This window comes from Candoia aspera, chromosome 2 (assembly GCF_035149785.1).
Source record: "Candoia aspera isolate rCanAsp1 chromosome 2, rCanAsp1.hap2, whole genome shotgun sequence".
In the NCBI taxonomy this organism is placed as follows: domain Eukaryota; kingdom Metazoa; phylum Chordata; class Lepidosauria; order Squamata; family Boidae; genus Candoia; species Candoia aspera.
This window is the reverse complement of record NC_086154.1, coordinates 151,578,920-151,593,840: the sequence shown is the minus strand read 5'-3', so window position 1 is coordinate 151,593,840 and position 14,921 is coordinate 151,578,920. Positions and strand designations below refer to the sequence as shown.

The window sequence follows — 14,921 nt, the reverse complement described above, 5'->3', positions numbered from 1 at the left end:
CTGGAAGGGGTCATTGAAGCCATGAGATCCACCCCTGCTCATTGCCAAGATGCAAATCAAAGCACCCCTGCCAGATGGCTGTCCAACATCTGGTGAACTTACCCAGTGTTTAAGCCCACTCTGCAAAAAATACCCTTCTTCCTCAAGACAATTTCTCCTCCTAGATGACCATGAAGTAGGATTCAAACCAGACTTGGATCTCCTTGACAAAATCAAGAAGGGATGCTGGAATGAACCTTTAATGCACACTGCTTTCAGTGGGGCTTCTACAAATGCTATTGCTTAGAAATGCCTAGACTCTTATGGGCCCAGTCCAAGGACAGGGTGGGGGGAGCTTAGATGCTGGCAGACTAAGAGGAACAGCCTACAGAACTCTCATGAGTTTTATTGGTTTGGAAAAAAGAAGTTACTTTCCCTTTCACCCAGTTATAAATACAGAATGATCTCTTCCTCCCGTACACTCTTTATTCAGGTTGCACTAATTTTTGTATAAGGATGTGAACCATGACCCTGGCAGGAGAGCAGAAATAGTGCCCTCACCATCTCTCCTATATTTCTGGGAACATAACTCACTCAGCATAGAGGCCCTGTGGGATGCAAGAAACACTTTCCTTCTACCACACAATATTTTTTTAAAAAAAATACATTAACTTTATTATTTAGGTCCCTGATGCAGTTGTATTACCTCCACCGCATCATTTTCTGTTCCCAACAATAAAACACAGATGTCAAACCAAGCAAGTGCATGAGACGCTTAGAAGACTTGAGTTGTGAAGTAAAAGAAACCACCATTGGGAAAGGCTTGTCCTTTATCTTTGCACTGCAGGGATACCTGGATGTAGGCCAAACTTCCCGGCATTTGGAAATATGAGTTAACTTAAGAGTTATGGGATGCAGCAACTTGAGCCTCATGAATTCCCGTACCAGGATTTAAAAACAGAAAGACCTTCTAGCTTTCTGGTATGTGCTGTGAAAATTTTGTAAGTGCAAATTTGCAAAAACAAAGGATTTTACCATGCTGCATGTGATTATGGTTTTGTTTTCAGTCTAATGGTATGAGGAGAAATCCGGAAGATGCTCTACACTCTACGACTAAGTTGTCCATTATTGTAGGAAGAGCCCAAGCTGGTGGGTTGCAGATGCCCTTTTCCTGTTCCAGTACTTCTTATTGGTTTCCCAGGAATGCCTCCCAGCGGAGGTAGCCCAGAGCCTTTTAGACCATCTTTAGCTCCTGATTGCCTTCTGGAGCAAAAGTCTGGATGTCCACTTAGATGGTAGAGGAGATCTTTAGTAAAGGCCAGGAAGCACAAGTTCAACCACTCACTGTTTGAAAGTGCAGAAGTTACAATCATCACCCGAAGTCCTAAAGCAAAGTCCAGCTGGAGCACTGTCCATCAGATGCTCAGGAGCTGAAGAACAGTTTCCCATATCTCTTCCTCCACATCATGAGGAAAACCTATCTATGTGGTCGCTAAGAGTCGACAATGACTTGATGGCAGATCATCATCATCTTCCTCTGAAGCTAAGGAGAGTGATGAACCACGAACATAGCTACAGTCTCGTGGGTATTGGGACAAGTTGTTCTTCAGTTTGTGGTAAACACAGGTCTGCTCAGACATTCGCATTGCCGTTCAGGAAGCTTTGCTCTGCTGAGTTTCCAACAGCTTGTGGTGATTGCTGCTGCTTCCCTCGCCTCCACAGATAATAGGTTCCAATCCTTTGATTATGATAGTATATTTTATAAGCTATCACAGTCACAAAAGCAACAACCGCCACTACAGCAAGTATACAACCAATGATAAGGCCAATGGATTGAGAAACTGTGAAAGAAAAATACAAATGCATTAAAATTTGGAATCTAACAGTTCCACAGCACTACAATTCTACCACCTAGGCAGCAGTAGTAGCAGCTACTTTTTGAAGCGTGGTACAAAATGATAAAATACAACAATTATTTGGTGCATTAATGTACTACATTCCAATCTGAGAACACAGCTTAAAAGATAAGGCTTCACTAAGCCAATGGCCCATGCCAATAGCATTTAAAACCATCATTGGCACTTATATCTGAACCACAGTAAGAATTTTGCACAAAGAGTTGATGCTCAAGCCAACTCCAAGGCCCGTAAGAGAAAAAGATTTTCAGTGCCTTTTAAAATTTTGAAAAAAATTAAGACTCCAGGCAGTCTGATGAAAGTTGGTTCCAGAGAACTGGAACTAGATGGAAAAAACTCTTAACCATGATATGGCTACTTCAGTATAGAGAGGTATGAGCCAGTCCTATCTTGACAATCAGCTCAGGTTTACAGGTAATCCTTGCTTAACATACACTTGTTCAGCGACTGTTCAAAATTATGATGGCACTGAACAAGGGATACTTACGATGCGTCCTCGGCAACTGGCTAACAATTACAATGTCGCAGCATTCTGCAGTCACATGATCACCATTTGCAACCTTCAGTGCCAGCTTCTGACAAGCAAAGTTAATGGAGAAGCCAGCAGGTCGCAGATGATAATCATGTGACCACAGGATGCTGCAGCCATGCGGGATTCTCCTAACAATGGCAACTGGGACTGCTGGAACTACCATTATATCACAGCATGGTCACATGACATCGTGCCTTACCACCACATCACTCAGCAACAGAGTTCCCGGTCCCAATTACCATCAGTGGACTACCTGTATTGATACAGGAGCCACAAGCATTTTTTTAAAGAAATATTGGGTGTGCCAATGCATAATAGCAACTTAACACCGGCAGCTTAAACTAGTACCTTGAATGAACACCCAGCCAATGTAGGAATTAGGGATAGATTAAAGAATGTCCAGAATGGTGTGAGCAGCACAATTCTGGAACTGGATCAGGTGACAGAGAGAGGTATCAGGTAAATCCATACTGCTACAATCATCCAGATGTGAGATGACTGGCTACTTTCTCATTTTAGTGGTGGGGAACCAATGGATCCTACGGTCATTGGTTCAATGAAAACTACAAATGTGGATGGTTTTCTTGATGAAGATCTTTAAGGAAAGTCTCTCATTAATTTGGACTCCTAGGTTCCTCATCACTCAGGAAAAAACAGAAGATGGGAAAAGAAAGAGGGGAGGTGAGACAATCAGGAAGAAACGTAGCAATCTCTGTCTTGTCTGTGTTTAGTTTCTCATGTAGGAACCTATGCAGCCCAAGACCCTACAAGGGCATTAGAAGAGGATGCTCAGACTATGTCATCCAGGACAGGGACAGAGGAATACATCTGGATTTTGCCAGCATAAACACGATAATTAAATTGAAAATAAGAATCAAAGGACTCGGAGGAAGAGTAAATAAAAGAGGAACTGAGTCCTAAGGAACACCCACTGACGAAGAAAAAAGATGGGGAGGTGGAACCATTCCGCATAACAGAGGAGGAACACCGAGATACTGTAAATAGGTGTGAAACCACTGGAGTGGAGTTCTGATATTACTAAGGGAACTCAGGTAGGAAAATAATATTGATGGTCCAAGGTAGCAAATACAGCAGATAATTTGATAATACCAGCACTGAACATAGGTGGTTTGCCTTGGCCACCAGGAGATTGATTATAACATGTGTCTAAGTCAGCTTGGTAGAATGCCCCACATGAAAGCCCCATTGAAACAGGTATGGGATATTGATGGGGAAGAAACTGAGCAAAAGCTACACCCTCAAGGGCTTTTGATAGGAATGGAAGGAGAGACAATGGGCAAGAGTTGAAATGTTTGAAAGGACTAAGAGACAGGTTTCTTTCAACAGAGGATGCAGACAGACATGTTTCAGGGTGTCTAATAAATGTGCAGTAGCAAGAGAGCAACCTGCCAGCGGATGAGAAAGGAAGTAGGGATGAATGCAGGGAAGAGAGAAAGGGTTCAGAAGAACTGGTAGTATATAGGGTCACTGAAAGGAAAGTCTTTCCCTTTCTAAATGATAAATGCAAAACAAGCCAGTGTTGATCCTGGAAGGTGTTTCTTCCAAGAGCTATACAGCAAAATATGTCATAGCAATCCTATTCCTGTCTCTGCTTTCCAAACTTCTGCTGAGTCCCCCAACTTTGATACTGTTTAATGCTATTAATGCTGAATCTCTGCCAACACATCCTTCCATGAAACTCCTCCTGCTATACTAAGATACTGAAGCAAATGTATTAAAGTGGAAATATATGCATAGAGGCTTAATTGCAAAACCGGATCATATTGGCTACAGATTACTAGAGATGAAATTCAATATAACTTGAAGGCACCAGGTTGGAGAAAGTAGATATAAAGATTATGCCAAATTGAATGATCAGGCTGGAGACTGTTGGCATAGGAGACTGCCTTCAGCTCCCCCTGCCCAAACCCTTCTTAAACGGAGTCTCTTCACTATTTTACAATGAATCTTTGCTTAGCACAAGAACCATTTCCAATTTTTCTTGATTGGCCATAGATGGAGATGATACTAAGGGCTGAGGTGGCCAAAATTCCTATCAGTTTGTTTCACTGGGTTAAGGCTATAACTCACTATTTGACAAATAAAATTAAATGCAGATTTGGCTGGTAGTTACAAGACCAAAGACTGTGGCCATTCTTGTTGTTCTTTAGGTCAAGGGGTTAACTTACATTCAACATGTAGGGTCACATCTCTAACATCAGAGCCATACTGGTTGGTAGCATTACAGTGATAGATGCCATCATGCTCTCTCTGGACCACCTGTGGTTCCCCAATGTTATAAGGTCTCCCATCTTTCCAGCACTGAACAGTTGGTTTGGGGTTTCCCAAGGCTGAGCAGGTAAATGATGTCAAACTTCCCTCCTTCCAGGTCAGCGTACGGGGACAGTTGGAATCCTCGATTTGGGGCCCATCTGGAATGGAAAAGGAAATATGGTTATTTGTCTTGGTAATAATGGATGAAATGAAGCATGTTTGTATTGCAAAACTGTGCGAGAGTTGGTGATAACTTCCTGCAGTTTATACAATATGCGTTCTCAGTGGATTGTGGAATCTGCATGGATGCAACCATGCTGCTACACAGCATGGGGTGTGGCTTCCAAGACAGAATTTAGCAGCTAGTATCAAAGCTTGGGAATCCCAAGGCTAATCTGCACACACATCCTCATCTTACAGCATCTTTGTACACACCCAAGCCCCATGGACAAAATTGCCATATCCTCAGAAATACTGGAATCTGTTTATACCCGAGGGACAATTAAACTATAATATTTTGAGTCATGAACATTTTGAGTCTCTTGCCATTTCCAGAAATGCTAACAGCAACCACAGATTGCAGGATTAGGTGAGGACTACAGTGCTGGGGCAAATGTATGTATTTTTTAAACTCCCCTATGAGATTTTTCCTAATCCAAATGGAGCACCCAACATGCACTTTTTATGCTTTTCCTTGGTCAGTAAGTGGTTGCTTTGGGCAGATGGAGAAAATGGCACAAGGAGAAGGATCAGCCACTGCTTTTAGACCTCTTAAAATTATGGAACATTTGATCATCACTCTTACATTGTGTCAGAATGTAAATTCTGCAAACATCATGCAAATCTTTCAAGGGTTGCTTCAAACACCTCTCTGAAGCAGCACATGCTCAGGATCCCATTCCTGATTGGCTCGTAAAAGAGGTGATTCATTTTGTGCAAAGGTAAGACCCCAGGCATCAAGGAAGACCAAGTGCATCACACCCGCAGCATGAAACGCATCAGAGAAGCCAGTAACTCTTATTTCTCACAACCTTAATAGATTTAAATAACCAGTTAAGTTGGGAACATAAAGGGGTATAAGTACCTCCTAGAGTATTCAGGAAAATCAGAAAATGTGTTACTGTTGTTTAAAAACAAAAACAACACAGCAGTGGGACTAATTGCTTTGGATGTCAGAGATTAATCCTCCTGATGGCTCCAGACCTACTGTTCTATTTGCCAGTTCGTTAATCAGCATTGCATTGGGTTTCCTAGTTCATGGGAATGATACTGAGTCCCCATAACTAAACCCAATAAGTAACACGCATCTCCTCTAATTCTCACTGCAACAGTCCACGTGTATCTTTAGAAGTCAGCTGGGATGTCCATTTGACCGGATGCTACTTCATAACTCTCTGAAACACCATCCCCACCGAGGCCAGACTGGCCCCAAACATTTCAGCTTTCTGGAAGGGCCTGAAGACATGGCTTTGCCATCTGGCCTGGGGATCCAGGAACAGGGGTGTGGAGCTTGTAAAGTAGCTGTATGACCAGAGAAACCGAGTTTGCTCTCCCACATATTTTTAATGGTTTTTTATTGTTTTTAATAGTTTTTTAATGATTATTGTCATTATGGTTTTTATTTAGTTGTATTTTTTTGTGTGTATTTGCTAAGTTTATATAGCCACCCAGAGTCACAGAATTGAGATGGGCAGCTATATAAATTTATACAAACAACGTTCCCTGCACATCCACAGTCAGAAGGACAAGAACACTAGGTGTGTCCTTTTAGGAAAGGAACCACTGGGTGATAGAAATGTCCCCTTATAGGACCCTCCCATCCCCCTTCTGCATGCAGGGAGCTGGGATTACATAGATGAATGCAGTGGTACCCAATTTCCAAAGTTCATCCTAACTGCAAAATTTGTGGCCACACTGTTTGAAGTAAAGAATACTAAATCTCTCGGAATAAAATACGATGTATATTTTTCTCTACTCACAGAAGACGGTGAGCTTTTGGGATATGCGTCTTTCCTCGGTGTGCCCATCAACAATCAGGGTTACTCGGCAGATGAATTCCCTCCCATTATCCTCTTCCTGCGTGATCACTGCATGCTGCAGGAAACGTTGGTCTTGGTTGCTGGAGGCTAAGATGTTCGCAGCATCCCTGATCTGCATTTTGAAACCGGGGGACGCGTTGCCATCAGCACCACATGTAATGTTCACCGCTTGATTGACGACAGCTTCTGCACTGTCAACCTGCAAGACGGGCGTTGGTAAAGCTGCGAGGAAACGGAGCAGAGCAGTATTATGCATCTAGATGGGCTGACTGAGGTGAGCTAACTGAATTACAAAAAATGCTGGCCCAAGGCCCTCCGAACCCCTATTTTGTCTTTCCTTCCATCAGGAAATATAGGCAGAGTGATTAAGGTATTGGACTAGGATGAGAGAGACCTGGGTCCAAATGCACCCAACCTATGGGAGCCTAGCAGGTGAAGTGGGTGAGAGTGGCTATTTCTTTCAATTTGTGCATTCTCTATTTGGTTAAGACATATGGGCCTCTTTAATCTATACCTGTCAAAAGGGAATACAGTAAAAACAAAGTGATAGTAAGATCTTTATGGAATGCAGGGGCACTGGAAGCAGGGAAAATGAGATTAACCCTCTTCTATGGAAGCTGCTTCTCGGTCAATTCCAATCAGCTTTTCCAAATCTTGGCATCACATTCCATGCTTCATTCTTTCTAATGGCCTTATGTCAGATCTAAGCTCTGTATATACTTAATTTGAGTAAGAATATTGGTTTGGTTCACCCTAAAATAGTTGTTCTTGGGTCTCAATGGCAATATAACTGGGATCAATTACCTATCGCTTCAACTCCACTGGCTTCAAAGGGCTCTCACTTCACTTACTTAGGCTGATCCAATCCATTACTGACGTTTTGTTTTTCAAAAGAAGGCAATTTAACTTCTAAGTTCTTTTAAGTTTGTTCAAGCGGATGGAAGGAAACCCACTCTTCTAACTCTCTCTGTGCTAATAATTACAGATATGAGACGCACCAAACACATTCACCGTCTTCTTTGCGTTTTTGGTCACTGGCCCCAGAGAGACCGTGCAGATCAACTCATGCTCTCCAACTGAGGAAGAGGTCACCACAGCCTGGGCACTTGCTTCGTCCCCCATCACACTGGTGTTGAAGGTCACAGGCCTCCTTGCAAACCACAGATGAAACATGGCCTCTTCGGCTGGGGAAACCTGAGGTGCGTCACACGTCACTTTCATCTTGGTCCCAGCTTCTAAGGACAGGTCAGCATGGAGCTGGGGAGCACCTGCAAAATCTGCCACGGAAGTAAGAGAGACCATGTCAGTTATTGCAAAAGAAATCACAGCCATGGTAGTACTCTCTCTCAAGCCTCTTTCTCATCGAGTGCTGGAGCAACTGTTGGGGACATCAAATCTACCCAAACAAAAAGCAAAACAGTCGGATCAGCATAAATGGGTGGACCAACTTTTTTGTGTGTGTAAAAATAATCCAAGACAAAAATTTCTTCTCAGCTCCCCCAGTGAGGAATGATCGTGCTCTGTAGCCACATTGTGTGGCATGTCCTTAGCTGTGCATTTAGGCAAAGAAAAGGAACTTATAAATCAAAGCTTATAAACAATATCCAAATCAGAACTGGGACAATGGATGGGATCTCACCGAAACTCCTTAATGATATGTTGTGCGAGGTGTTTTTCAGGAGTGGCCCTCTTGGACGCAGATCCAGGGATGTTTGGCAGGTGACTGTCTTGTTGTGGTCACTCTGCTGAGCTATAATGCGATGGCTCACCGCAACAGGACCAGCTTCAGGTTCAGTATGATGCTCAAAGGTCTTTACCAGAAGTTGCTCTGCCCCTTTCAACAAGGTCACAGTGAGGTTCTGGATAGGGGCTACACCAGAAACCCAGCACGTCAAGTTATACGGCTTGCCGACCTCCATTTCTGGTACTGGATCCAGCTTAATACTCTCTGGAGGTTCTGAAATAAAATAAAAAGTTCTAAATCAACTTAGTTTGATTAGCATATGCTGGGAGCAATGAACAAGCAATAGGTTGGCTTTTCTGTTCTTTATTCTACGGAAATAAAATTTTACATATGGAAATACGTATTTTCCAGCTTGGAAAATATGTATAGTTTCTCGTGCATCCTAGGTCAAAAGTTTGATCTTTACACACCTATAAGGGGCACTGGATAAGGGCCTTAGCTTCCACCAAGGGAAATATCTTGTCTCTTGTCATCTAATAGGCACCAAAAGACTGACTGATGAGAAGTTCATTATTTTCAAGTACAAATCCTTCCTTACATACAGTATCACGTCAAACCCAAGAAGCTAATGCAAAAACTGGATTTCTCACAACATGCTGAACTGCACATTTTTCAAGCCAGTTTTAATTAATTTCATGAACCAGGGACAGCTTTGCCTGGAGAGGAGGACCATTATTTGAGCAAATGGAAGGGAGATGTCCCTTTCCAGCTGCCTGCAGATAGAGATATCTTCCTGCCCAAGTTTAGTATTTGTCTGGTTAAAATCAGAAGTTGCTCTTCCACTGGGGAAGGGTTTCTCAAGCCAAGCAGTAGAAAATAGTCTGAGCTCACACTGAAGCAGCATCTACTTGGAGAACAGACTGAAATACAAAACATCAAGAATTCAAAGGCCTATAAATAAAAAGTTCAACTAGTGCCAAAAAACACAAACTTTTTCAATTTTCCTGAAAATTAATTACTGAAACAGAATGCTGTGTTCCTTTCTATGGCCTCATGCACAGATTGTTTGGCTAGATGGACCAACAGCTGGATTCTGTAGGCAACTTCCTGTACCCAAAATGTCCTATGACTGAACCATACCTTAGCTCCCAAATACTTGCTTGGGCAAGCTGGTCTCTTCCTATTTGCTTACCCCAATTAGATATATTTATTTCCAACTTTTGCCTTTGTTAGGTGCCCGCATTCCTGCTGGTCATTCAGTAATGTAGCTAATCCTCAAAAATATGTAGCCTTCCCTTGTCAATTCCGCAATATTTGACCATGCACTCTCCTGACTTATTTCCCTAAAGACTTAACAATGCAAACTATGCAACTATTACCTGTCTTATTTTCCCAAAAGGAGCCCTGGATGGGGGGGGGCAGCCTCTTGAGGGTGGCTTGCCATGGTGTACCCCTCCTGCTGCTCTTTGCGCCAACTGCAGCTGGTGCAGAACAGAACTCTCCTGCATAAGTGTCCAGAATTGTTCAATAAAACTTGGTAAATTGCCTGTATTCTGGCTTCTGTTATCATTACTCTTGGCTATCTGACCCACAGCCACTTCAGCCAGTAGTGCTAAGGTTTGACTCTAGTTGACGAGCGACTCATTCTCTTTTGTGGCTTCCTGCTGAATTTATTTATTTTATTTTCTATCCTGCCTTTATTATCTTTATAAATAACTCAGGGCAGCAAACATACCGAATACTCTTTCCTCCTCCTCTTTTCCCCACAACAACCTGTGAGGTGGGTTGGGCTGAGAGAGAGTGACCGGCCCAAGGTCACCCAGCTGGCTTTCGTGCCTGAGGCGGGACTAGAACTCTCGGCCTCCTGGTTTCTAGCCCGTTGCCTTAACCGCTAGACCAAGCTGGCTCTCAGTTTGAACTGAACTACCAAAGGAAAGAGTCCCTTCTTAGATGCCCAATATTTTTCACCAGCTGCCACAGACTCCATGTGACTTACTGTAAATAGTAATGGTTGCACGTGCAGTTTGGAGACCCTCACAGTTAGCGTAGCACAACAGGTTGGCTGTCCAGTGATCGACATTGCTGAGATTAAACGCTTTCCAGCCGGGTCCCTCTCCAATGAGAACCTTTGTGAAGGCCGTCTCAAGGCCAATATTTTCACAACTGGCACTGCAGTTTAGCACAAGAGAACCTCCGAATTGCACCATAGGGTTTTCTGGCGAAATTCTCACAAAGTCTTCCTTTGCAGCACCTGAAATCAAAACAGATACCCCTTACATAAAAATACAGCTATAAAAGGTAAGTATATTACAATTAGAATGGGAAGGGCTTGAAAGCAATGGGATCTAATTTTCTACTGTTAACTGTATTCACCATCCAGAGTCGCCTTGGCATAATGAACAGCCATATAGAAGAACATAAATGAAATCTACCAATCGAAGAGAATATTCGTAGCTCAGGGTTGAACTATGGAGTCCTTGGTGCCCTCTGAGCCTTGTTGTTCTCTTGCAGATGTTTCATTGCCAGACTAGGAACATCTTCAGTGCGAACAGGGAGTGGGCCTTGCTCTCTGTTTTTATACCATGGTTTGTCCAGCTTGCATTGGACCAACTATCAACAGACTGTTACAACCACACGGCATCACCGTAGCACATAAACCAACTAAAGCTAAAGCTAAAACTAAAACTTAAACTTCTTAAGCAACCCAAAAGACCCAGTAGTCCAAGAAGAAAAAGCAGGAGTTATCTACAACATACAGTATAAGGACTGTAGCAGCCACTATGTAGGGCAGACAGGCAGAAGACTAGCAGAGCGCATCCACGAACACCAACTAGCAGTCAGAAGAAACGATGAGAACTCCTTAATCTCACAACACATGGACAGACTTAACCATACTTTCAACTGGGAAACTGAGCATCCTAAACCAAGCCAAATCCAAAAAACGCTAGAGAATTCCTCGAAGCTTGGCACTCAGACCAAGCATCCATCAACACACATATAGGTAAACAATATTTACATACCATTCAAAAGATATGATAGAAAAGCCAAAAGACCAGAACGCCTCCTCACCAGCAATCAACACCCAGATATGCAAAAATCAACACTAGGATTAACACCAATGAACCATCAAACAGCACAATACACCCCAATCAAGGAACTATTAACTCAGGCAATCAACCAAGCAGCAAACAACAGCCCAATCAAGGAACTCCCAAGAAGAGAACAACACCCCCACCAGCACAAGCTGGACAAACCATGGTATATAAACAGAGAGCAAGGCCCATTCCCTCTTCGCACTGAAGATGTTGCCTAGTCTGGCAATGAAACATCTGCAAGAAAACAACAAGGCTCAGAGAGCACCAAGGGCTCCACATAAATGAAATCTACCAGGCATTAGTGCATGTGGATGAATAAAGTGGGCAGTAAAGCACAGTATGTTATTCAGGTGGACAATCACTCCGTTAAGGTCAGTTAGGCTTTTGAGCATTATAAATGAACAGCTGTCATGGGTTTGATGAGGCCCAGCCCTGAAACAAAGGCAAGCCACCACCACGTCTGCAAGAACACGGCCTCTGCCAAGTCCAGCCCAAGAGATGATGACGCTGAATTCTGAGCAAGAATTAGCACATATTTGCAAGCATATCTTTGCAGTTCAAAGAGCTACAAGCTTCCTGGCTTTTCTTTATTATGAATTTCAGGAACTCGGTTCTTTGACCAGTACCAAGTTATGCCCCATTTCCAAAGTCTGGTAAAATTGCAGGAAATCATTCAATATTAGTTCTCCCTGCTTTATTAGGGAGGAATTATACTCCCCTTGGGAGGGCAATCTAGGCAGCCAAGATCACAGATAAGGAGGAGGTCTGCCTTCCCACAGAGGTGCAGTTCAAAAATCTCAGTCCTTGCGGTTGCATTCCTGGTACTCCAAAAGCATGGAAACTTTTAATCCCAAACTCTCCATTCCCCCCAACACATCTCCAGAATAGGGGGAAAACAGACTGAATTTGAATAAGCCCAGATGGGTTTGGGTTCTGACAGATCCCTCTCCCCCATGAATTTTGTTCTCTAGCCACTAAAAGTATCGCTCTGATATCACAAGTATTTTTCATCAGTTCATTCTACACAGCTTCCTGCACTCTTTGAGTGCTTCAGCAGGAGTGTCCATGGGGGTGGGGGGTGCCAAAAAGTCAAGATGGCAGCCACAGCCATGCAGTCAAAGCCCCAATTCTTTTTTACACAAGTCACTGCACTGGCTGGGAATTCTGGACACAGCCATCTCAACACATCAGAGTGATGGCAGACTGGAGAAAGCCGATCTGATCATTCAGCAAAAACGTTGCAAACCAAATCCTTTAGCTTAGAGGTTATTGAAATCTTCTGTTCCCGTAATTCCTGGAGATGTTGCTTCTTGGGATACTTGGGGGGTCACACCCTCTGAATCACTCAATTATACATGCTCAGATGTGACTTAGAAGCTGCTTGAAGGCTTCTTTCTTCCTTTGCCTAATGACTCATTGATTTGCTTTACCAACTACCTGTCTGTCTAGGATTAGCTGCCACTCCTTTTCTTATCAGTGTTAAAAGAAACAAAGCCCATTTCCAGAAATTGCATAACTGTGTGAGTAGAAAAACATTCATTTGAAGAAACCCTTGAGCTACTAAGCTACAATTCTGAGCACAGTTGCTGGCCCCCTAAGCCCACCGATATCTTGAGTCAACAGGCAAAGGACTGCTAGATGTCTTATCTCCTGTATGTGGAAACTTGGGAAGGAGCCTTTGTCCTCTGGCACTCCCCAGTCTCAATCATCTGACTTGCAAAGGTGCAACTGAAGCTGGGCAGCTTTGTTTCATATGGATTCTCCAGAGTTCACTTAACCAGCTGCTTCACTTTCTAACTTTCATCTACAAGTCAACACAAGCATGTAAAAGTAACTCTGAGCAAAAGCCCCCTTGACTTATGAGCTGAAACCCTTTGCAAACTGAGAGTTAGGGCATTGTCCATGTGATCAGGTGCTCTCTACTCTGGCATTCATCCCGCCCAGAAGGTTGGAGGAGATATCTCATTCCCCCTCCCCTGAGATGTCTGGGCCAGCACTCAAAGGATGGGCTTACACACCTAAGGGATGGCCCTACAAGCCTGCAAGAAAAAGATTTGTTTGTTTTGTTTGTCTGTAACTTGTTTCCACAAAGAATGTGGCTGCCAAGCAATATTCAGGCCACCAATTCGTTTTCACAGGAGATCAAATGCAAGGAGGTGGAAATATTTGAGTATTCTGGGGTTGATGGGTGAGACCTCTTGTTTGTTTCCTTCTAACAAGTTGATTGCAGTGTGCAAGAGTTCAGGGAAGGTGTGCCAGAAGAAACTTTACTTATCAAACCTTTAGGTCATGGAGATAATTTAAAAAGCCAGAGGGAAGGAATCTTAAGACAAACAGTCTGCAATTGCTCTCAGAAACTGATTTGGGGAATCTGTAAAGCATTACCTAATATTTTAAGGTTAAAAAATCCCATTCCCATCCTTTTCCAGGAACAGAGGGAAAAGAAGAAGAAAATTATAGCCTTATGGCCACCAGTCAACATAAGGTGTGTGTGTGCACGCACACGCCTTGCCTGGAGTAGTCCCTGCAGTTTCTTGGCAAAATTTTCAGAAGTGGTTTGCCCTGGTCTGCTTCCTAGGGCTGAGAGAGAGTGACTTGGCCCAAGGTCACCCAGCTGGCTTTCATGCCTAAGGCGGGACTAGTCTAGAACTCAGAGTCCCCCCCCCCTTCTAGCCTGATGCCTACATCAAACTGGCTCTCTAGTCTATGGGTTAGATAAGACTGATCTGAGTTCAACCTCATGTATTCACTTCCAGTGCCAATTCTTAGACATATAAAATACCTCTGCAGAATGAATTGAGGGTACAAAAAGGCTTTTGGACCAGAACCTACTATTTCCCGACAGTCCCGGAGTGTAGGGTAGAGGCAGAAGACTCAGAGGGGCGACTTCCCTCCTCATTAAACCCGTATAGATTCCACCTTCCATTTGGGGCAGACCTCCTCTTCGAACTAAGAGTTGAGAGTCTGGAGGAAGATACTGAGAAAAACCGACCGCCGCCCTTACCTTTTTCAAAAGCCCAGGAGCCCGAGGCAAGGAGGAAAAAGGTGAGAAACCGCTGCATGATGATCGAGCCGAAACTCAGATTTAGTTGAAGGCGTCTGCTCCGGAGACGATCCGAATGTTATCCAAGAGGCCGAAGACAGCAAATTGTAATCTTGGTTGCTGCCGCTGGAGGTACACACAGCCCGGCGCCTGAGCCGTTTTGCCCGACTTAAAGGCGCTGCTCCGGTTTAATACAAAGATTCCAGGAAACGCCTCCTTTTCCCCAGCAGCACCCACGAGGGTTGCGGGAAACCCCCGATCCATTTATTAGTAAGCGCATCCGACCCTCTGCGCGCGGCCGTGGGAAGTTCCAGCCATTGTGACTTTCTCCCGCGAGGCGCTGCCCGCCCCCGCCAGGA

The 14,921-nt window shown here is 43.7% G+C and overlaps 1 protein-coding gene across 4 annotated transcripts in view; it reads right to left on the bottom strand.

Annotated features, from left to right (window-relative positions):
- Positions 1–14,660, bottom strand: part of LOC134490932 (intercellular adhesion molecule 5-like) — a 37,162-nt gene extending 22,502 nt beyond the window's left edge. The window contains exons 1-7 of one of the 4 annotated variants that reach the window (XM_063294312.1): positions 14,524–14,660; positions 10,421–10,675; positions 8,380–8,697; positions 7,739–8,017; positions 6,681–6,962; positions 4,617–4,859; positions 628–1,820 (exon numbers count right to left, since the gene is read on the bottom strand). In XM_063294312.1, the coding sequence (XP_063150382.1) occupies positions 1,612–1,820; positions 4,617–4,859; positions 6,681–6,962; positions 7,739–8,017; positions 8,380–8,697; positions 10,421–10,675; positions 14,524–14,581 (1,644 nt within the window). In that variant the 5' untranslated portion in view covers positions 14,582–14,660 and the 3' untranslated portion in view covers positions 628–1,611. Of the gene's footprint in view, positions 1–627; positions 1,821–4,616; positions 4,860–6,680; positions 6,963–7,738; positions 8,018–8,379; positions 8,698–10,420; positions 10,676–14,523 lie in introns of those variants that run through there. The other 3 variants (XM_063294316.1, XM_063294314.1, XM_063294313.1) reach the window with 3 other exon arrangements.
- Positions 14,661–14,921: the final 261 nt, after the last annotated feature.